Raw genomic sequence first — 21,171 nt, forward strand, 5'->3', positions numbered from 1 at the left:
AAGATGCGCTGGAAACCATAGAAAAAAGAGCAACTCCTGACCGGGCGGAATATTTTGGGTTCTGGCAGCTGATGACGATATCAGTCAGGCGGCAACCCTCTGGAAAGATCCCGCTGTCTAAGAGTTAATTAGAGACAGCCCAGAAAGACAGCCCACTTGACGGTGGCACAAAACTGTAACTTCCAGAAAATATTTATTTGAAAAGATACAAGCCCCCAGTTTATGTTCGTTCCACCAACACCTCCTCGTCTTGCTCATCGCCTTGCTCATTCCGCCGTCTTTGCTCGCGATCAACAGTTGATAGGTACGCATGATACAGTGGTGTCGAGTACACCGCCCAGCCGATAAGCATCACGTGAGCCGCCCCCTAGTAGGCCCCTGCGTTTTGTCTCCAGCAGTCCAATCAAGTTGGGTCCACCCCCAGTTGTTCTGACGCCCTGACGCAGCCTTTCCAAGAGACGCCGACCGACCTGCTGCCTTCTACACATCATCAACCTTCTCTCAACTGCTGTCGGCGCGAACCGTACCCCGAGCCCCTCCATCATCACCATTACCACCACCACCACCACCGTCGAGCCGATTCCTCATCCTGATATCCACCCATCGCTATCACCGCTGCCCACCATGAATCCCGAGTAGTGAGTTGAGCCCAAGCCACCGACCCCTGCCGTCTGCCGCCCTCTTGTCGCTTTGTTTGCCTGCTAACCACCGCCTCTGTCAGAGTGTCTCTCCCACGACTGTCTTACTGGTCACGCCCCTGCAGTTCTACGGCCAGTCCCTTGCGTACAGCCCCTTCTAACGTCACACCAGATACGACTATCTCTTCAAGCTCCTCCTCATCGGAGACTCCGGTGTCGGAAAGTCTTGCTTGCTCTTGCGGTTCGCCGACGACACCTACACCGAGTCCTACATCTCCACGATTGGCGTTGACTTCGTATGCGTTCCCAAAAACAACCGAAACCCCACCAGCAGCGGCTAACCCGTATGTAGAAAATCCGGACGATCGAACTCGACGGGAAGACCGTGAAGCTCCAGATTGTATGCCCCCCCCTTGCCCGAAAGAGAACGATGGGCAACAGCAGCGCCGGCTAACTCGAAAGCTACAGTGGGATACTGCCGGCCAAGAACGCTTCCGCACAATCACATCCTCATACTACCGTGGCGCGCACGGCATCTGCGTCGTCTATGATGTTACCGATATGGACAGCTTCAACAACGTGAAGCAATGGCTCCAAGAAATCGACAGGTACGCCACCGAGGGCGTTAACAAGCTCCTGGTTGGCAACAAGAGCGATATGGCGGATAAGAAGGTGGTTGATTACCAAGTCGCAAAGGTAAGGCTCACATTTCCCCGCAACTGTCGGGATCACATGCCTCGGGACCTTGTTGGCCCCCGCAGCAACAAGGTGTGCATCGTGCTGACCCGTGGCGTTTTGTAGGAATTTGCCGACAGCTTGGGCATCCCATTCCTCGAGACATCAGCAAAGAACGCCAGCAACGTCGAGCAGGCTTTCTTGACCATGGCTCGCCAGATCAAGGAGCGCATGGGCAGCAGCATTGCCACCAATAACACCAAGGCGAACGTCAACGTGTCGCCTGGACAGGGTGTCTCCAACAACCAGTCCGGTGGCTGCTGCTAAACGATAATTTTGTCTCCTTAGCGTTGTGCGCCGTTGTTGTTTCTGGGGCGTTGGGACGGTTTTCTTGCATCGGATGGGCCGGATATGGTTAGATCTGCGGGAGCCGTGTGTGAGGGAAGGTTTTCTGTCTGTCTGTCTGTCTGTCTGTCTACCTACTCCGTGTGGAATCTACGCCGGGCTGTTGTTGGTTGGGCAAGTTACGCTTCTTAGGAAGTGATTTGGAATTCGCCATGGGAAACTACGCGGCTCTTTTTGGCTGGACTTCAGATATGACTCCTAGACAGCCGCAGAGGAGAACGCCAGCATGAAAATGGCAAAGGACATATCACAAGGGGGGTTAATAACTCTTTGGCACGGCCCAGAAGGCGCACAGCAGAACGGGAAAGAGGTGGGCGGACCCGAACAGGAACAGTACTGAATAGGGAGGTTTGCGGTTGGGCCTTTTTTTCTTCTTTTAATTTCCTTTGATGTCGTGTTTCTGCCATTGCTATTACCTACTACAGCTCTTTTTATGTGCGTCAGGTCCTGTCTGTGTCTGTGTTTTGTTGATTTGAGTTTGGGCATAACAAGGGTTCATTACATGACTAGGTTTTGTCTAAGTAATACGGAACTCTGGCTTATCCATGTGATTTGTGTGTGTGTGTGAATTTGACCGCAGGTATTGTTTTGCTCCTGCGGCTTATTGAGATGCAATATTCGTGTCGTGCTCTTTCAACCGATGACGAGCTTTGAGAAGACTGAAGACAGTAAAGACGATGAGGAAATCGGTACACAAGAAAAATAATCGTCACCGGTTTTAGGCTTCTAACCAAATGCTCACTGGAACGAAACACTCGATACTGCATTTACGAACACAGTTCAAAGACTTCTTGGATATCAACTGAACCCTAGAGAAACGCTGTTATATAAACTCCTTAAAAATGGAAGAACTCCTTCTTGATAAACATTCGCAAATCCTCCAGCGACAATGCGTCCAAAATCATATCTTCATAAACCAGGTCCAAACTATACCCAAAACGCTTCATGAAATTCCAGAAAAGTAAGCAAAAGAAAACACCTCACTCCTGCTTTTTGGGTATCACTTCCTGTCTCTCTCTCTCTCTCTCTCTCTCTCTCTCTCTCTCTCTCTCTCTCTCTCTCTCTCTCTCTCTCTCTTGCTCCACCTGGCAGATTATGTCGTTGCTTGATAGTCGCCTTCTTCTGCGTCTTCGCCCGCAACCTAACAAGGTGCGGATGTCGTGTTTGGTGGTTGTTGTTTACTTTTTGTGTTGTTGGTTCTTTGGGCTTCTTTCGCTTGATATAAGTGTGGTGTTTGTGGTGTGGTATAATTTACGAGCGGTGTTGTTTTTTTGTGTGAATCCGACGGAAGCCAGTGTGAAGTGGTTCATTTGTGGTGACCGGTCGCTTTCCGTTTCATGACCCGGTGCATGCTGTGGTCTCATTCTGTCAATTATTGACCATGGCCACTCTCACTTCTGGGATGAACTGCTGAGGAGTGGTGTGCTCGAGACTATGCTGGAGATGCTCGTCTTCCTCTTGAGCTTGTTGAGGAGGGAGCTGCTGGTGCTGCCGTAGAGTGATCTTGGTTGTTGTTGTTGGGGCTGGGTTTGTGGTGGGGAGTAGTGGTGGCCTAGGCCGTTGAAGCAGCGGGAGCAGGGGCAGCTCATTTTCGAGTTTGTGTTCCTTGTATCTTCCTTGAGTGAGGAGTGGGTGGTGAAGGTGTGGTGTGGTGTTGAGGAACGGTGTTCTTGGTGTTCTTGAAACTTTGAGAGACTTTCTGATAGTCTGAGAAGCGTATAATGGAAGGATAAAACAACAAATAAGACGATTTCGCCCAAGTTATATAGATCTTCGAAAAGACCTGAAAAGATGAGTCCTGCGCTCAAGCCAAGGGTTAAACGTGGCACAGTGACTAACACCTCCAGGGTTGTAGGTGCATCCGTGACTAACACCAGTCCCTGTCTTCCTCTTGGCACACTGGATCTCGAGGTGGATAACGAGTCCGTGTAAGTGCTGAAGCCCTTTGCCACTTTTTCCCGAATGTCGAAGAGAAAAGAGAAACCGAACTCCGAAAAAGAAGGGAAGGATATGTAGGGAAGATATATAAGAGGACAGAATTCATCCCATGCAGGTCCAGCCGTGCGTGTGTGTGTGTGTGTGTCCAAGCACATGCAGCACACCCCAAATCAAATCCCGCCCAACCCAACTCCAAACCAACCTTCCTCCATCAGGCGACATCCCGAGTGTCGCCCGCATCTTTGGACTTCTCGCCAAGAAAGGCAAAGTCATTCGACTAACACCCACCACCCACCCCATCCACATCTAGCCACAGCAGTTACCTATCAGTCGCCCATCAGTACCCAATGACAAGTCTTGTTATATATCGAAGCTGGTATCAAATCCACAGTAAGATTTGTTACATAAGTCCTAGTTATCTTATCGATATCATCATTTCTATCTACAACAACACCATCAAATTCACCATCTCCGCCATCGTGAACATCAACCCCCCTTTCAACCTCTTGCGTGAATTTACAACACCAAAAATCCCCCCCCCTCACCCCTCCCCTCCCCCTCAAAAGCTTGGAACTCACCATTCCGCCCGACCGGTCCAGCGGTGAATGGCCTGACAAAAAGCCCCCAAACCCAAGAAATCTCACCATCCTACCTTGAACAAGAAAGTTACCCCAAGTTTTTATTTTCCCCGCATTTTCACCTCAACCACCAGCCCCCTCATCCCAACGAGATGGACAAAACCACCCCGTCTTTCCTCAAGTGAGGGGAGCCCTTTTACCAATTTACCCCGGATTCTAGAGCGCTCTCGACCCATTGGCATCCACGTCCCCGCGTCCTGTGAAGCGCCTCAGCCGCAGTTAATATCGATATCTCGTTGGTAGTATCCAAATCAGCAGAAAGATCTAGACCGAATTCTCTCAAATTGAGATGGCAAAAAAGATCCCCCCCCCCCAGTGTCAGATGGGAAGATGTGGCATGTCTGTTGGTCGTTATCTGTCGATCATATAACATCAGCTATGTCCCCCCTCCAAAGACATGGCATGCCTTACATCCAATCATTCCCACCCCAGTCACACAGACATCTCTCAACAGCATATGTACACAGCCAAAAATGAACGACAACGAAAAATACCATTTGTAGGTAACTCTATGCCATTCCCTTCCACACCAACCCCCCCTTTGGCCCTCCCCAACCCAATGTGCAAAAGTAGGTCATGCATATTACCACTTCTTCTCCCACTCCCTCAAAAAAAAAAAAAAAAAGAGAACGCTCTGAACACAAAATGGTGTGGTTAACACATACTTTGCAAAAAAAGACGAACAACAAAATACAAGTGTGGCCTGGTCCCCTTTGAAAACCAACCGTCGACCCCCCTTTCCATTCCCATCCAGTCTATTTGAATCAACCCTTTAGGAACCGAGCTAGGAACCGCCTAGTGTTTAAGATATATACATACTTTAGATACCAAGAGTGAACTCAACGCCAACATCGATGTCACGAGCTGTAAAACCAACATGTCAACTGATGTTTTGGCAAATTCAAAGAGCAAGAGAAACATACCCATCTTGACAACCTTGCTGAGCTGCACCGCCTTCTCGGCAGCGTTCTGCAAGTCATCGATAGAGAAAATCTTCATGCCCGAGTCGTTGATCAGACGGTGGGCCTCCTCCATGTTGGTACCCTGCAGACGGGCAATGATGGGGATCTTGAGGTCGAGCGACTTGACAGTGTTGATCAGACCGTGAGCAATGGCGTCGCAGCGGACGATACCGCCAAAGATGTTGACGAAAATGGCAGTGACCTTGGGGTCGCTGGTGATGAGCTCGAAAGCCTCCTTGATGGCGGCGGGGGTAGCACCACCACCGACGTCGAGGAAGTTGGCGGGCTGGCCGCCATTGAGCTTGATGATATCCATGGTGGCCATGGCGAGGCCGGCGCCGTTGACAAGGCAGCCGATGTCACCGTCGAGCTTGATGAAGTTGAGGCCGGACTCGGCGGCGCGCACCTCATCGGCGTCCTCCTGGGTGGTGTCGCGCCACTCGAAGGCCTCCTTCTGGCGGAACTCGGCGTTGTCGTCAAAGTTGAACTTGGCGTCCATACACATGACCTTGTGGTCCGAGGTCTCGGAGAGGGGGTTGATCTCGATCTGGGTGGCGTCCTTCTCGAGGAAGATCTTGTAGAGGTTCTGGATGGTCTTGACGGCATCGTCAACGCACTGCTCGCTGAAGCCGAGCTTGACGGCGATGTCGCGGGCCATCTCGTCCGTCACACCGACGTTGATGTCAATGTAGGTGGTGTTGATAGCATCGGGGTTCTCCTTGGCGACACCCTCAATGTCCATGCCGCCCTGCGACGAGGACACGATGACGGGGCCCTGGGAGCCACGGTCCATGAGGACGGCGAGGTAGAACTCGCGGCGGGCGAATTTGCGCTCGCAGATGTAGACGGAGTTGCAGAGACGGCCCTGAGCACCGGTCTGCTTGGTGATGAGCTTGTGACCGATCATCTGCTCGGCGAACATCTTGGCCTCGGTGGGGGAGTAGATGACACGAACACCGCCCTTCAGGCCGTTATCAAAGGTACCCTTGCCACGACCACCGGCGAGGACCTGGGCCTTGATGACCATGTCGTCGCTGCCGATCGACTTCGCGACAGCCTCAGCCTCGGCGGCAGACTTGGCGACGGCGCCCTTAGGGACATCGATGCCATACTATTCGACCGAGATCAGCGGGATGATTCTTCTCTCCTGCGATGAGGGACCAATTCGAGGGGTCCACTCTTTGCTATGTCTCACCTGTTTGAGGAGGTCGGCCGAGATGTATTCGTGGATGCTGAGCGCTCTCCTTTGTTGTTGAGCGAAGCTGGGAAGTCTGGGGGCGGGGGAAGTCTGTGAAGAAGCGGGCAGAGACAGATTAGTTTCAGGTTCACCGTCTTCACCGTTTGCACTGCTGGATCTATTTGGCGCAACGACATACCTTGGGGGCAGCAAAGGCCGAGGCCAATGCGCGGTTGCGACCGAGTCTGAACATGATGTGTGGTTGTGGGTGTGTGGAGGAGGAGGAGGTGGAGGAGGGGAGATGTGCTTCGGTAGGAAAGGCAGCGAAGCGTTGTGATGGGTTTATGTCGATGATAAAAGTCGACGTTGGTCAATTTGGGGACCCTGTATTCACTTTTCGAAATGACGCTCCAAGGGGGGCAGAGCCAACCAACAGACGGCGGGCTGGGCAGCCAAGAACAGGTTGCTGGGAGCTGCACCTGGTCTGCGATAGGTCCGGGAATAACCGAACCAATGGCTGGCTGCTGACCGCCGCCTGAGCTGCCGAGAGGTTGAGCCGACACCTGCCAGACCCGCTGTGGCCGGCCCGTGCCCGATCTAGATTTTCGGCGTACGGAGACGCGAGGCGGGAGTCGACTTCCGCCGCTTCGATATATAAATAGGTATGCTATCTCGTAAGGCATTGATTTGCCTGCAGTTGATATCCCAAACCACTCGCGAGCATCGCGGTGCGGTATACAGACGATACCTTCCCATACCAGAAAGCTATGAGACGAACCATAAGCAATGACATCAGCGCCCTGAACTTGAAGAACGGTCCCCGGACCAGATGGAAGCTCCCCACACCTGTCACTTTCCCCGTGGAGAGCGATGGACGCCGGTACTGAATCATGGCATTTGAGAATCCCGGTTTCATTCCCATGATCTGCCACCAAGGATCATACTAGTTTCCCTTGTCAAACCATTTCGGTTTTCACGTCACATGAGAGCCGGGTGAAAACAGATGTCACTGAAGGCAGGATGAGGCTTTAGCCGCAAGTCTTCATGAGTCTCCAATTCAGTTTTGATGTGCTCTGTTTACATGGTCAGCAGTGATGTGAAATAGGCTTCTCAACATCCCTGGAAAAGAACAGTCTATTCCCACTGAGAATGTATCCTTGAGAAAACCATCTATAAATTCAATAGCTGCATATCTATAGCTCCAACCACTGCATTCCTCGCAAGGCTATGCACCTACCGCAGCCCGCCTTAATCCCACCTTCCACCCCACCACCAATCAAACCCTCCCCAGCGATAAGCCAAAAATAATTTCTGGTAACAGCTCACCTTGAACACCTTGATGAGGTTTCGTCAATCGCATATTCACATCCATCATCTCACATCCACCATCTCACCATCACCAACCTCACTGTCACCAACCTCATCAACAAACCCACATTCACCTCTTCTTCTCCCCCCCCCAAACACCCCCAAAACTCATCACCATGTCCCAACCAGAACCCCCCCCTCAAGACCCAAAACTCCCCAAAGACAAATACACCTCCCTCCTCAACACCCTCTCCCTCTCCATCTCAAAATCTCACTCCTCCATCCTCTCCTCCATCTCCCACCACCGCAAAGCTCCCACAACCAAGTCCTCACTCTCCTCCACCTCCCGCCACCAACCCCCTCCCCAAAGCAACACCGACTCGGACCTATCTTACATCCCCCCACCAAATCAAGGCATCGGCTTCTCCTCATCCAAACCCCTCCCCACAGCCCAACAGCTCGCAACCGACGACCTCAAGAAAAAACTCCTGGGGAAAAACGCCTTGCGACAAAAAGAGGAAGCAAAGCGCAAGAAGGAAGAGAGCGAGTCCGAGGATGAGGTCGGGAGGGGGGGGCTGGGACGCAAGACAAAGAGGGGGAGGGTAGCGGAGCCGGAACCGGCAGGGAGGAGAAAGAAGAAGGTCAGGGTTGAGGAGCCTAAGCCTGTCAGTACCGGTGAAGAAAAGGGTATTTCAGCTGCGGCTGTGGAGGGGAAGGAGGAGGGTGTAGAAGGAGATGTTCAGACGGAGGATGTGCTTGGGAACGACGAAAAAGAGGAAGTAACACCACCGACGATAAATGGAAAAGAAAAGGTGGACGGGGAGGACAAAGAGAAGAAAAGGAAGAGGAAAAAGAAGAATGAGAAAAAGAAGAGAAAGGCATCTACGACAGAGGGAGGTGGTGATGGAGATGGGGCTGCTGTGGAGGGGGATGAGTAGGAGGACTGAGTTATTACTCGATGTCTAATGTGCTGTTGTACCAAGCTGCCTTGAGAACGGAGCTTGACCAGTTGTTGGAGTTCATACTTGACCGCTGCAAAAGCACCAGATTAACCAAGCTACAATTGCTGATATTGTCCCATTCAGGCCGCAGCCATCAGTTCTATGCTGCTCTGCTGCAAGCCGTTGGATGATAAAAGAAAAAACTCCATCCACCCACTTGACAACTACTATGCATAATAACCCGCCTTTGCTATGTTATTTAGTTCTTTGGTAACCAGACCCCCTAACCCCCTCGAATATGCCCCCCTTTCCTTAATCCCTTCACACAATGTGAACGTGTTTTTGAGTTACACCCTTAATACATATATCCTCCCCCCCCCTCCTCGAAGCCAAATGCCATGCTTAGTTATCAAACTGCTTCTTCAACTCCTTCCACTTTTGCTTGAGGGTCTCATGTTGAGAATTGACCTAGTCACAAACACGTTAGCATCATCAGTCGCCGATAGTGGATAGTAAAAGGTAACAACACACCTCAGCATACTGCACCTTGGTAGCCACCAGCTCCTCCTCCAAGTCCTTCAACTCCTTCTCCAACCTCTCATTCTCCTCGTGCACCTTCTCATTCCTCTTCATCAAATCCCCCCGTTCCAACTCCCACGCCTGCTCCAGCTCCTCGGGCTGCTTCTCAATCACAATCCTCAACTCCTTCACCTGCCCCCTCAAGCTCTCATTCTCATCCTTCAACTCCTCATTCTCCACCTTGGTCTTGACCAAATCCGTCGCCAGCTCCGCCTGCTCCCGATCATGAGCCTCGATCCTCTCCTCCAATCGCCTCACCCTGCTCGCATAACTCGCATTCGCCGACCTCAACCCCTCCAGCTCCTGCTCCCTCTCCTTCTCCGCCCTCGTCTTCTCCTCCCACTCCACCTTGTAAGCCTGCAGCACCTCGGGCGTAATCTTCACCTCGCACGCATCCCTGACCAGCTGATCCGCCCGGTAAACCTCCTTGTCCAGACTGCTGCTGCTGCTCCCAAAGAACCCATTCTCCAAAATCGAATTCGTCGACGGGGTGGCATCAATATAAAAATCAAACAGCCTGTCCTTCAAAAACGTCGTCAGGGCGCTCATGTCCGTGATCCCCAGCAGCGCCGCCGCGTTCTTTTGCATGAGCACAATGCCAAACCTCAAGATCGCGCTCAGCCCCTCCGAGAGGATTAAGTCATAAATCCTCAACACCAGCTGCAACGGGAAGCGGTACGCAAACAGCGTCAAGAACCACTGCGTGGCATACAAGTGCGGCGTGATCCCCCTCCTCCGCAAGTGGCAGTACAGCGCCGGCTCCAGATCCTCCAGCAGCCTCTCAAACTGGAACAGCCTCAGGTGCAGACCCGGCATGTCCGCCACAAACAGATCCCGCAGCTGGTAGTGATTCATCAGCCTGACCAACAGGCAAAAGGCCTCCTCCTCGGCCATGTTGAAGAGCAGCGGCATGATCAAAAAGTTCATGCCCTGCGCGTACCCAACCTGCTCGTCAAACAGCGCATACGCCTTGCACACGCCAAACAGGCCTTCCTGAAGCCCTTGGGCGGCAGCGTACTTGGAGTAGCTTGTTCGAGCACCCAGATCCCTCCTGATGACCTTTTCCAGCTTCTGAAGCTGAGCAAGATCTTCCTTATCCTTCTTCCTGCGCTCGGCAGCAGCGGCGGCGGATTTGATAGAGTCAGTCTCCTTATCGGTTGGCGAAGAACCACCGGTAGAGCCAGCCTCGGAGTTGACCGACGAGGCAGACGAGGCCGAGTCCTTGGTGCTCCCGTTGGCGGTGCCATTAATCTCCTTGTCAGTGCCCCTAGCAACAAGTTCCCGATATACTATCTCGAGCTCTTCGTTCTTGCTCTGAGCCAGCACCTGCCAAATAACACCGCGGATGGCGCTCGGGATGCCGGTAGCAATCGCCTTATTCAGCTCCTCGGCACTCGTCCGGGCCACCGCCGCAGGACCCTCGTAGACAACAGCCTGCCAAAGATCCCAATCAACCGGCGTGTCGGCCATGGCAGAAGGCCCGGCGTTGACACCCGAGACAGTGCCCGGAGCCAGATTCCGGTTCGGGCTTTGCGGCAGCGGCGAGGGCGGTGGTTTCGGGATCGAAATAGTATCAGCATCGCCGTCCTCATCACCTTGCTTCTCCTCGTCCCCATTCATACCAGGAATCCCAGCCTCTTCCCTCATCCGCAGCGCCTTGAACCGATCCTTCAAGCTGTTCCTCGACCCGATCGCCCTAGTCTCGTCATCCTCGTCCAGCTTGCTCAGCATCATCTCTGGATTGCTCGTCATGGTGGCGACCGAGCTAGCCGTATTCCTCCTCGGGGAAGGTGCTGGTGGCACAGGTGTCTCAACCTTGGTCGAGCTTCTCGAAAGCCATGAAAAGGGGCTGTTGAACTTCCGACCAGTCGGCGCGGGAGCAGCAGTCGAAGGAGGATTTGGCGAGGGCGGCGCAGCCGGGGGGCTCTTTGACCGAGTATCCCAGGGCATGCTGATGCTGCTAAAAGACATAGTTTTGGCAGTGTGAGCCTTTTCCGGGGCAGGGGCGGGCTTCTCTGCGATGGCAGGTTCGGGGCTGGTGGGGACGGGAACCTCCTGAGCTACCGCTGGTGCCGCAGCAGCGGGGACGGAAGCAGCAATTTTGGCTAGTTGGGTGGCGGCCGTTGGAGTTGAATCGTCGTCTAGGTTCACGTTGTCCAGAGAGCCGGCAGAAGCTTCAGAGACACGGGAGAAACGGCGCGATATTCTGTGGTCGCTCGTCGTTGGAGATTCCGGCTTTTCGACCACATCGGCGGGCCCATCGACAGTGCGCACAGATTGCCGAGCGGGAGCAACTGGGGACTGAGGCTCCTCGTAGTCAGACTCGGTTTCCTCCTCCACGACGAGGGGCGTGACCACGGACGGTTGTCGCTTGGTCAACGACCGGACCGAACCTGTCTCGCCCGACTCGACGGCATCTTCAAAGGTGTCCTGCTCGGTGCAAAAAAGCAAATGATTAGTACGACATTGAGGTTGTGTGACGGTGTCATCGGGAGATGGCAGGAGGAGATTTGGGGTGGTCCATGCAAGACCAGCCAGCTCCCGTCAGCAGGCGAAAAAGTCGACGTACCGTGTCCTTGTCCGAGTCCCTTGATGGCGGCCTCTGCTCCTGCTGTGGTGGTGCTTTTGGGGTTTGGACCGTTTCTTGGTCCGCTACGGGAGAAAGCGGCGTTTGTTGCAGCTCCTCCCTCTCCTCCACGACAGGAGACTTGATCGTCTCCTCGATGGCTGTCGACATGGTGACCTTTACCGCCGGCGCAACCCTCTCCTTGTTCCGTCACCCTTCACCGGCGTTGTCGTATCACGTTCTATAATCGGCGGCGAAACGAGGTCGGAATGATGCTGTCGTAGTTTGCTCACGCGCGCAGCTTTGTGGCCATGAACAAAAAAAGGGGTGGATATCCGTATGGAATCGACTTTCTAGATGGCGAGCGCCGGGGTGGATATTTGGGTAATCGTTGTTGCAGTGTCTCGTGTCAAGCGGGAAAACCGTTGGTTGAGGTGTCCTTCTTCAAAAAGAGAAAAAGACGTCGTCGTAACAGGAGAGCAAAAAAAGAAAAAAGAAAAAAAACTGTATGGATTCTCTCTCCCTCTCTCTCTGCTGGAGTAAGATAGTAAGATCAGGAAAAGTGTTCAGGTGGTTTTTTTGGAATGAAGCGCTTCGTTTGCGCCTGCCCGGACGGAGCCCCTATTTCCAATCGAGGTTTCCGCTAAAAACGGGGGCCTAGGTTGCCAGCTGTGGAGGGGCATGGGGGGGCGAGCAGCGCCAGCACAGGATTGCCGGGCCCCTCTCAACAGGCGATCTCCTTGACATTAACCAACGGGGGCACTGCTCACGAGCTGACCACAGCTTCAGAACTTCAACCTCCACACCTTGGTCATCTTGTGGTAATTGTCTAATAAATGGCATTTCTCGCGTTTAATCGACACCCACGCCATTAAACACGGTTCCCATACCTCGACGTGACAGCTGTTCCAATTCCTTCTTGGCTCAGTCATCCGTCATCCGTACGTACCACACTGCTGCATATCCAACACCTACAGGCAACTAACAACAAAGAACCTATTGCACAGTCTATTCATTCTCCTCCTTATCAAACCGTATATACTCCGTACCCTCCCTCGTCTTCACATCTGTCCATGTCTTCAAGAACAAGCATCACCCCAAAAAACGCAGCTAGGGATAAGCGCTACCTTGGCGATACCTCCGCCATCCCCCTCACCACCTCATAGGCCACGGTACCGCCGAAGTCACACACCACCTCACCTCCACCCCTTCCGAACGTTTCGTTTCATCGTTTCAGCCCTTTCCTCTTTTGGTTGGGGGCTGCTCGTTTCCAGTTCTTCTGTCCTTCCACAGGATCGCCAACCGTTCCAACGCCTCTCCCGGTGCAGATCACCCTCACATGCGGAGCTGCATCGTCCGATCTTTTCTTCCTTACCTCGAATCAGAATGTTCCAACCGGCTTCTGTTGCAGACGTCGTCCACCAACAGAACAGCAAAGCAAACAGTTTTGACAGCTGCAAACTACCATAATGCGAAACTAGTCTAACGTTACCTCATTCAACATGACTCCATTCACGTCATGTAGGAAAAAGAAGCGAGAGCAAATTCCACCCCCGGATGACCCGAGATTTGGTAAAACATTCAGTCCGCATTAACTGAAATCTCACACAAATCTGCCTTGCGAGGATATATATATGTATCGTCTCCGCAGCGTTAATTAGGACGGAAAAAAAAAAAGGAAATAAAACTTTGCGATATTGACAGGGCAATGCACAGGTAAAACCAGGCAATCCCCACGATGTTCTAAATATATATATTTCTGATATCTGGAGTCTCAAAGCTCAAGAGCTTCATCAGTCGCAGATATGTCTGGGTTCAACCCTATGAAACAAAAAACCATGTTGAACATGAAAACAAGGGACAAAACAAACATTGTAATTCTGGATGAAAGTCACCCTTCACCACCTTCTCCTTCTCTATTAGTAGTATGCAATACAGTAGTACCCTCTACAGGCCATCCAGATCCAGCTGTCCAACTCGCATCTCATCACCTCCTCTGTGATGTGTCCAGTCCAGTCCTGTCGGAACCCTCACACCCTCCCAATCTAAAAAGTCAAAAAGAAAAAAGCTCGTGGTATCACCCCTTTCCCTTCCCAAGCCCAACGACCATCTACCCATCCGATCACCTTTAACCAAATAACGCCCGGAAGAAAAAAACACAAAAGAAACCCAGTCGCTATGCATTCCCCCCTTCCTACCCATACCCAGAAACAAGAAAAATAAAAAAAATCAAGCCAACCCCAACCACTTCAGCGCCTTCTTCCCATCCCCCCCACCACCACTCCCCCTCCGCCTCCCATACATAGGCATCAACCTCCTCTCCTCCTCATCCAACTCGCCGTAATCCTCCTCATCATACGACGACGTAACCGGCAGGTGACTCAGCGTAGCCACCTGTCTCAACCGGTTGTTATTCCCACCATTATGGCTCAAACTCTGGGAAGACGCCGTCCCCGTAGAAAACCCATACGGCCTACCTGTTGAGCCCTGCCCCCCAAGATGAACCGCCTGCCCCCTCGGCCTTCCCCACCCACCACCCCGCTCCATCTGCTTCTGCGCCGTCAACGGATGCGGGCTCTGCATCGTCACAGGCGTCACATTTCTCGAGATCGGCGTCATGTTCCTCGGCGTGGGAGTCACAATTCTCGACCCGGGCGCCATATCCCTCGGCGACATCGCCCCCCGCGACAGCGCCGCCGAATCCCTAAAAACCGGCGGCCGCAACCCACTAGGACAAAACGATTCCGCCGGCGACGCAGGCGGCGTGTCCAACCCCGAGCTGGCAATAGAATGATGCCTCACTTTTTCCCCCTGCTGCTGATACTCCTCCGTCGTCTGCGTCCTTGCCGCCTTGATGATCAACGCCGGATAAACCTGCTTCCTTGTCCCCGTCCCTTCCCTCGGTCTCGCAACCTCGCTGATCGGCGTTTTGGGTGGCGTGTAAAAATCCGACACCGACACCAGCTGCTTCTGCACCGACGCAAGAAACGTGGCCGTGTCTGCCTCGCTGGCTACAGAAGGGAGGATGTAATCCGCCTGGGTGAATGACGGGGAGCCGAGCAGTGCTTCGAGTATGCTCCCAAAGTCCTCTTGTGACATGGGCGCAGTGGAGGATTTGTAGACTTCAATGCTGGGCGGTGGGGAGAAGGGTCGGTTGAGCGCCGAGGCGTCCCCGTTGATGACGCCGGCTATTCTCATGATTTCGTTCCCCATGAGTTTTTGGACTGCGAGGATGGTTTCGAGGTGTTCGGAGGGGTATTCGATGAGGAGGAACCGGACTTGAGGGCGGGAGCAGAGATAGCGTTCGATGTAGGGGATTATCAAGGCCGCGAGGACTGCTCGGTCTGAAAAGGGGTTTGCTTGGGTTTGCTTGGAGAGTGGTTGGGCGGTGTAGGCTTGCATTGCGGCGCCGATGAGGTCTCTGTGTAGGGTTAGCAACTGATAGATGACGGGTTAGAAGTTGGGGGAGCCGTACCTCAGGCTCACGCGCCCAGTCCTAGAAACACCATCTTTGCAACCGAGCTTCTCAAGTAGTTGAACTACCTCATCAAGTCGAGCCTTGCTCACCCCAACCTCGCCACCCACTCCCAACATCATGTCAACCTTGCCCTTCCTCATATACCGGCTCACCACAGAAAGCTCGTCCCAAATGCTATCCGTCACCGACCCATCCCCCGACGACCTCGGCCGCCGCCGCCCCGTCCGCGTCTGCGCGCACTGTGAAGTAAGAATCGACCTCAGCGAATTCTGCGTCACAACCGACGTCTCCTCCCCAACCGGCAAACTCCAAAACCGCTGACCCCCCTCAAGCGCACTCACCGGCCTCGCCTCCGAAGGCGTCGGCGAATGCCCCGGCGTCGGCAACCCGTGAACCAACCCACCATTAACCCAACTCTGCTTCCTCCCATCACCCGCCGCCTCCGCAAAAGCCCCCGGGCTCAAACTCTCCAGCATCCTCCTCGTATTATCATACCCCTTCTCCAAAACCCCCGAGTCAAGGGCGGCGGTGGTCCGAACCGGCATCCTATCCGTATAGTCGCCTCTCTGAAAGCCCTGAAATACCAAATCCAGCGATTCGTCCGATTGGGGTGTAGAAAGATGGATTACCAAATCCTCCCTCAGCGGCAGCACCGGTTCAAATGTTTTGTCGGTCTCGGTCGCCGCGGCGGCGGTGCTCTCGTGATCGGACGGTGGTGGCTCGGTGGTGAGATTGGCGTTGTGACCTCGGCCCCACTGCTCAAACAAGCCCAAGCGGTGGTAACCTCCCATGTTGTCATCATCGCGGTCCACCCCCAAATGCCTCCCAAGGCTCGTCAAGTTATTTTCAAACGTCAGCTTGTCATCTGCCGACCGTGGCCTCTCATTTTCAACACGACACCCTCGAGAGGAAAACGACGGGTCGGATTGGTCCCCCTCAGCAAGGGGGGGCGGCGGCTCCTCCCTGATTCCAGTCCACCTAATAAGAGGCGACGGAATCTCAATCCTCAGAGGCGTTCGTCGGGTGCTTGATGGCAATGTCTTATCGCAAGATGAGCAAGGCGACGTAATAAGCGCGTTCTTGCTATCGCGCCCGTCACTCGAAGCCGCTGACGACGACGACCCCTTAGATCCCCCCAGCACTACACTCCCCCCGACAGAGTCCACCACCGACAAGCTCATGCTCCTCCTCACAACCTTCCTCTTCCTGATCTCCACAATCCTGACCGTCATATCAACCTCATTGATACCACCCGCCGGCTGCAAAAAAGCCGTTTCCCTATCCAGCAAATCCGCCGCCCTCATCGCCCTGATCACAGGGTCCTCAAACGGGCTGTGGCGTTCTTTCTGCTGGACAAGCACAGTCTCCTTTGGCAACGATGGCGTGGCATTCCTGAGACGCAACGGTCGCGGCACTAGACCGGCAGATCTTGGACTAGCAGCAACAACCTTGAATTTCTCCAAGGCCGCTACCGAAGGACCGTGGTTCTTGGCGCAACGGCGTGAGGCTTCCCTAGCAAGGTGAGCAGCACCTTTGCTAGCCAGTTGGCAAAACACCAGATCTGCCTCCTCGACGTTGCCGCTGGTTTGTTGCTTGCTGATCGCCGAGAGACATAGCGCGTGGGCTCCGACTGTGCCCCCGTGTGTGAACACGATGCGCCCTTCCTCGGGTGTGGATTGCTGCAGGAACTCTTGGGCTTCGGCATGTCGTTTTTGGGCGGCGACATGGACCCTGTGGATGAGCTGGGTGGCGTCAGGGTAGTCGTCTTTGTTGATGTTGCCGAGGTAGTGTTGGAGGGCGGGGAGGATGAGGATGCGAGGTGAGGTGGGCAGAAGGCGCAGCTGGGTCGCTACCAGTCTTGCTGGACCTTCCAATGCCACCAGACAGCCGTTTAGCTCTGGCGAGCCTGTCGATTCTGCCATTTTGTTGTCGTCGTCGAGAATATTTTCTCTGAATTATTCGCCGTGGGATCTTGTCGTCTGAAGGGTGATGGCAGCAACGACCCGGCCATAAAGCATGCTCGGCCCGTCTCCAAGGAAGTACCAGGTATGTTCTCTCGCCGTTGGCCTGACAATCAGAGAAGAAAGAGAAAGCGAAAAGAAATGCTCGTAAGTCGTAAGGGTTGGTTTATACCTGCTGTGTACCCAACAACCAACAATGATGTCGCTTAGACAGCCGGTGGCTTGTGAAGAAGAAAATCAAGAGAGACCAGGCTCGGGCATTGCAAATGCACCTGAGGAAATAAAGCGATGTAAAAAGTAAAGGAGGACGAGAACAGGAGGGGGTGGCTTGCTCGAGATAGAAAAAAAAAGAATTGGGTCGCAAATGGGCCAAGTCGCAGAGCAGACAGACAGAAGACAAGGGCGGGCCAGACTCTGGATGAAGTGGATGCGGGTATCCAGAATCGCTCACTCACTCGTGTGGGTAACACCACCGGTTAACCGTAGCGTCTTAGTCCTGTTTTTCCCCCAGCTTCCTAGTGAATTGAAACGGAGGCTTATTATAATTTTGTAGAATTTTTGGGGGTTTGCCAGCCTGGAAGCACCAGTGCCACTTGGTTGCGCCTTGCAAACGGCGGCCAAAATAGAAGCATCAGGAGGAGGGGCTTGCTCCCAAGTGGTGTGGGATGGAAACGGGCTTGAAAAAAAATAACAGATGAAGGGAACAAATAAACTTGAGTATTTACCCATCAGTCCAACCAGTCATGGACCGGGTTCGGTGAAGCTAATATCCATAATAGCAGGATGTTAACAACAAACCAACACCAATGGAAGCTGGAAAGGATCAACTTTGGGTATCAGTCAAATCTGACAGACATATCTCTCCGTTCTCCATAACTACTGAGGTATTTTTTTTTTCTTTCTGGCCTTCTCTCCCTCTTGGATGCTTCGCTTCCATTGCACCACATACGGTGGTCCGGACAAAGTACCACCTTTTTTTTTCCTCCTCGGCCCTCATGCCGAGGAGCATAAACGAAGAACAATGTCTCTTCCGGCCTTTGGACCTTCAGCCGGGTGCCAACATGACTTCGAAACACCTTTAGCAATGTTGTGTGAGGGATTCAAACCTTGTTGGGACGAGCGGGTCTCCGTAAGCGCCTCTTGCAGACCTGCCCAGTGTGCGCACACCAACTCTCAACTTTTATCACCAGGAACAGCGTTTGTGAGAGGAGGAATATGTCGTTGTGAGTGAGAGACAATGCCACGCCACCATCATACTTGCTGCTGCGGAGGCTGCTGCATGTAGGTAGCTTGGTCAGACAGAAAGAAAAAGGGGGCAAGATCAGCTCAGTTTACACAATATGCAAGCAATCACCACATGCTGCGAGAATGGGTGGGTGTCTTGGGTGAACCGATGTGTGAACCGATGTTGATGAAGTGTCTGACATGAGGAGAAACAAGGCTAGTTCCATGCAGGGATTTGACTAAAAAAGCGGAGGGTTCCATAGTGTGTGTGACGGATATTCTTCCACAAAACAATGTCACAGCAAAGTAAGCCAGATACATAACACCTCATAGCTACACTCCAAGAACAGTTGGCACACTTTGAGATACAGGCATCACTCTCCCCTCAGGATACTTGAAGACCTCTTAATTGACCGAGAGGCCTACTTGGTTCCTTGTACAGGGTAGACAAAGGTGCCATGATCGTCAGCCATTCTCCCCCGCCCAATATTTTGTCCAGTCGGGCAGGGCTGACCCACCGTGAGATAGCGCTTCTGGGCAATCCCGATCCGGGGATGGGCCCTCCATCCCGTGTAAAAATAGTGACGTACCGCTGTCCAACCCCTTCTCCCCCCAGCTTTGATCTCCCAGTGGTTCGCCAATCGTTCGACAGATTTGGGTTGTCAACAACACTCAGTCCTCGTCCCACGGTACCGAAGATGTTCCTCCAGACATGACTCTTCTGGTGACAAACGGCAATTATTTTTTCTGACACCCCGTTATCCTTGCTTTTTTCCGGAGGCGCTGTTGATGGCTCTAGTCTCTCTACGCCGTACCAACTGCCGGCAAGGCTCGGGGGCTACGTCTAATGCAACTTCATCTCATTCAGCCAGCCAGCTTCCTTTGACTCGGCCGATGTCCATTCTCTACAACTTGCTGATGAATGCAAGTGCTCCAAGACATACATTTATACACCTGAAGTGGCGTCGATAATCATGGCTTTCGGCCATTTCCGGGGAAATATAGCTGGCAAGCCCCGAGGTATTCCCAAGTTGTTATGGTGTTGCCTTGAAACTTCATTATCACCGACCAACCTCGCAGGGCGCTTCCGTCCGACTCGAATAGCACGCCTCTACGCAGCCTCCCGTCAAGCTGAGCGGAAACATGCAGCTCACGCTCAGTCCTTGCAATCACGCGCAATCAAACCCGGTGGCGTCCCAGGAACCACGTGTAGAACGACGGGAACACTGAAACAAGCAGGTCTGGAAGAGCAACCCGCAGCAATACGCAGGAACACAGTGTCTGAGGGCAAAAGGTACGAACTGCAAGCCAGGGTGGCGTGCCCGAGCCTAAGCTTGAGGTACTTTCTATTCTTCATCATCGTCCTCCATCAGGGCAGCGAGCTCTGCTTCCTCTTCGGCACTCAGCAGGCCCTCGGGTTTAGTTTCCTCCCTTTTTTCCTCCGCGACAGGCTTCTTCTGTTCTTCAACCAAAGTGTCCAGACCTGCCTTTGCCAAGGGCCACACCCGAACAGTGCCGTCGATACCAACACTGCAAAGTCTCTCAGCCGACCCCTTGGCATTCTTCAAGAGCACCAGCTCAGTAACCTCATCATAGTGCCCCAGCAGAGAGCAGTACAGCTTCCCCGAAGCCCGATCCCAGAACTTGATGTCCTCGTCCCTCCCAGCCGTGATCACCCATTGGTCCGTGACAGCCACAGCGCGAACATGATCCCCATGCTGAAAACTGTCCTCGCAGCTGAAGTTCTTTATCCTCGACAGGCACTTGGCCGTCCCGTCTCCGCTCGACGTCCACAAGTCGACCTCGTCCCCGTCGTGGTCGAGTACGAGTTTGTAGACGGTTGTCTCGTGCTCCAAAATTGTCCGCCTTTCCGTGCCGGGCGCATTGGGCAGCTCCTCGACCACCTGCTCCCAGCCGTCGGTCCGAATCTTCCACCGTCGAATATGCGGGTCACTGCTCGCACTGATGAGGGAGATTTCGGATTCGGTTGAGGCTGCGTGGTCGACGGCTAGGTCTTGGATGCTGAGCATGTTGACGACATCGTCTTTGAGGGTGTGGAGGCGGGCTCCGGAGGTGATGTCCCAGACGATGATCTTTTTGTCGGCGCCGCCGCTGATGAGGATGTCTTTGCCTCGGAGCCTAGCGCAGACGACTGCTTTAACAAAATCTGCGTGGCCGATGTACTTTTTCCCTGGTGTCTTGGTGTCCAAGTCCCAAGACCAGACTGACTTGTCCCATGCACCAGCAAAGAGTGTCCCGTTGTTTGGGCCTCCGACGGTGACACAGCTGACTGGTGTTGTTGGGCCGCGATAGACTGTTTTGGTGCTTTCAGGATCCTGTTCACTATCAGCACATGCTGTGGGTTGCTAAGGAATCCAATCACTTGCCTCAAAGTCCACCCTCCTCACAGCTCCTGCAGACTCGGCAACCAAGACAGCAGAAGACGGGGATCTGGGGTCCAGCACAGCTGCGAGGATCTTGGACTTCAAGACGATGGGGTTGCCGTATTTGTTGCCAGACTTGGCCGCCCTTCTTTGCCTTGTGGCCTGCTCTGCACTTTGTTGGTGTATAGGTTAGCTCGTGGTCCAAACACTCACGAATAGGGGCCCCTGTCAGTTTGGATAACTCACTCTGTCTCGAAAAAGTGACCTGGGTCTGAGGACTGCATCTTGACTGCGGAG

At 53.4% G+C, this 21,171-nt stretch overlaps 7 protein-coding genes across 7 annotated transcripts; 3 read left to right on the plus strand and 4 right to left on the minus strand.

Moving 5' to 3' along the window:
- Nucleotides 1-179: 179 nt before the first annotated feature.
- ypt1 (ras GTPase) lies at nucleotides 180-2,269 on the plus strand. The gene is made up of 7 exons (XM_062889065.1): nucleotides 180-224; nucleotides 298-355; nucleotides 447-635; nucleotides 811-934; nucleotides 991-1,038; nucleotides 1,107-1,334; nucleotides 1,440-2,269. The coding sequence occupies exons 3-7, from the start codon at nucleotides 625-627 to the stop codon at nucleotides 1,638-1,640; spliced, it is 612 nt and encodes a 203-aa protein (XP_062745008.1). The 5' UTR covers nucleotides 180-224; nucleotides 298-355; nucleotides 447-624; the 3' UTR covers nucleotides 1,641-2,269.
- Nucleotides 2,270-4,244: 1,975 nt separating this feature from the next.
- LSC2 (succinate--CoA ligase beta chain) lies at nucleotides 4,245-6,880 on the minus strand. The gene is made up of 5 exons (XM_062889066.1): nucleotides 6,633-6,880; nucleotides 6,452-6,544; nucleotides 5,218-6,367; nucleotides 4,706-5,158; nucleotides 4,245-4,649 (listed from the first exon to the last, which is right to left on the minus strand). The coding sequence occupies exons 1-4, from the start codon at nucleotides 6,684-6,686 to the stop codon at nucleotides 5,115-5,117; spliced, it is 1,341 nt and encodes a 446-aa protein (XP_062745009.1). The 5' UTR covers nucleotides 6,687-6,880; the 3' UTR covers nucleotides 4,245-4,649; nucleotides 4,706-5,114.
- A 1,037-nt stretch (nucleotides 6,881-7,917) lies between these two features.
- On the plus strand, nucleotides 7,918-8,679 carry QC762_0056250 (uncharacterized protein; the record flags this gene model as incomplete). Its single annotated transcript, XM_062883550.1, has 1 exon — nucleotides 7,918-8,679. One exon carries the CDS (start codon nucleotides 7,918-7,920, stop codon nucleotides 8,677-8,679), a length of 762 nt encoding a protein of 253 aa, XP_062745010.1.
- Nucleotides 8,680-8,744: 65 nt separating this feature from the next.
- Nucleotides 8,745-12,616, minus strand: QC762_307710 (uncharacterized protein). The gene is made up of 3 exons (XM_062889067.1): nucleotides 11,831-12,616; nucleotides 9,214-11,694; nucleotides 8,745-9,150 (listed from the first exon to the last, which is right to left on the minus strand). Exons 1-3 carry the CDS (start codon nucleotides 11,996-11,998, stop codon nucleotides 9,085-9,087), a joined length of 2,715 nt encoding a protein of 904 aa, XP_062745011.1. The 5' UTR covers nucleotides 11,999-12,616; the 3' UTR covers nucleotides 8,745-9,084.
- Nucleotides 12,617-13,567: 951 nt separating this feature from the next.
- Nucleotides 13,568-18,677, minus strand: QC762_307720 (uncharacterized protein). Its single transcript, XM_062889068.1, has 2 exons — nucleotides 15,303-18,677; nucleotides 13,568-15,248 (listed from the first exon to the last, which is right to left on the minus strand). Exons 1-2 carry the CDS (start codon nucleotides 17,225-17,227, stop codon nucleotides 14,057-14,059), a joined length of 3,117 nt encoding a protein of 1,038 aa, XP_062745012.1. The 5' UTR covers nucleotides 17,228-18,677; the 3' UTR covers nucleotides 13,568-14,056.
- Nucleotides 18,678-18,783: 106 nt separating this feature from the next.
- On the plus strand, nucleotides 18,784-19,206 carry QC762_0056280 (uncharacterized protein; the record flags this gene model as incomplete). The annotated part of the gene is made up of 2 exons (XM_062883551.1): nucleotides 18,784-18,796; nucleotides 19,019-19,206. The coding sequence occupies 2 exons, from the start codon at nucleotides 18,784-18,786 to the stop codon at nucleotides 19,204-19,206; spliced, it is 201 nt and encodes a 66-aa protein (XP_062745013.1).
- A 630-nt stretch (nucleotides 19,207-19,836) lies between these two features.
- Nucleotides 19,837-21,158, minus strand: QC762_307730 (uncharacterized protein; the record flags this gene model as incomplete). The annotated part of the gene is made up of 3 exons (XM_062889069.1): nucleotides 19,837-20,826; nucleotides 20,899-21,046; nucleotides 21,121-21,158. 3 exons carry the CDS (start codon nucleotides 21,156-21,158, stop codon nucleotides 19,837-19,839), a joined length of 1,176 nt encoding a protein of 391 aa, XP_062745014.1.
- Between the last annotated feature and the right edge of the window lie 13 nt (nucleotides 21,159-21,171).

Source organism: Podospora pseudocomata, chromosome 3, assembly GCF_035222375.1.
Source record: "Podospora pseudocomata strain CBS 415.72m chromosome 3, whole genome shotgun sequence".
Taxonomy (NCBI): domain Eukaryota; kingdom Fungi; phylum Ascomycota; class Sordariomycetes; order Sordariales; family Podosporaceae; genus Podospora; species Podospora pseudocomata.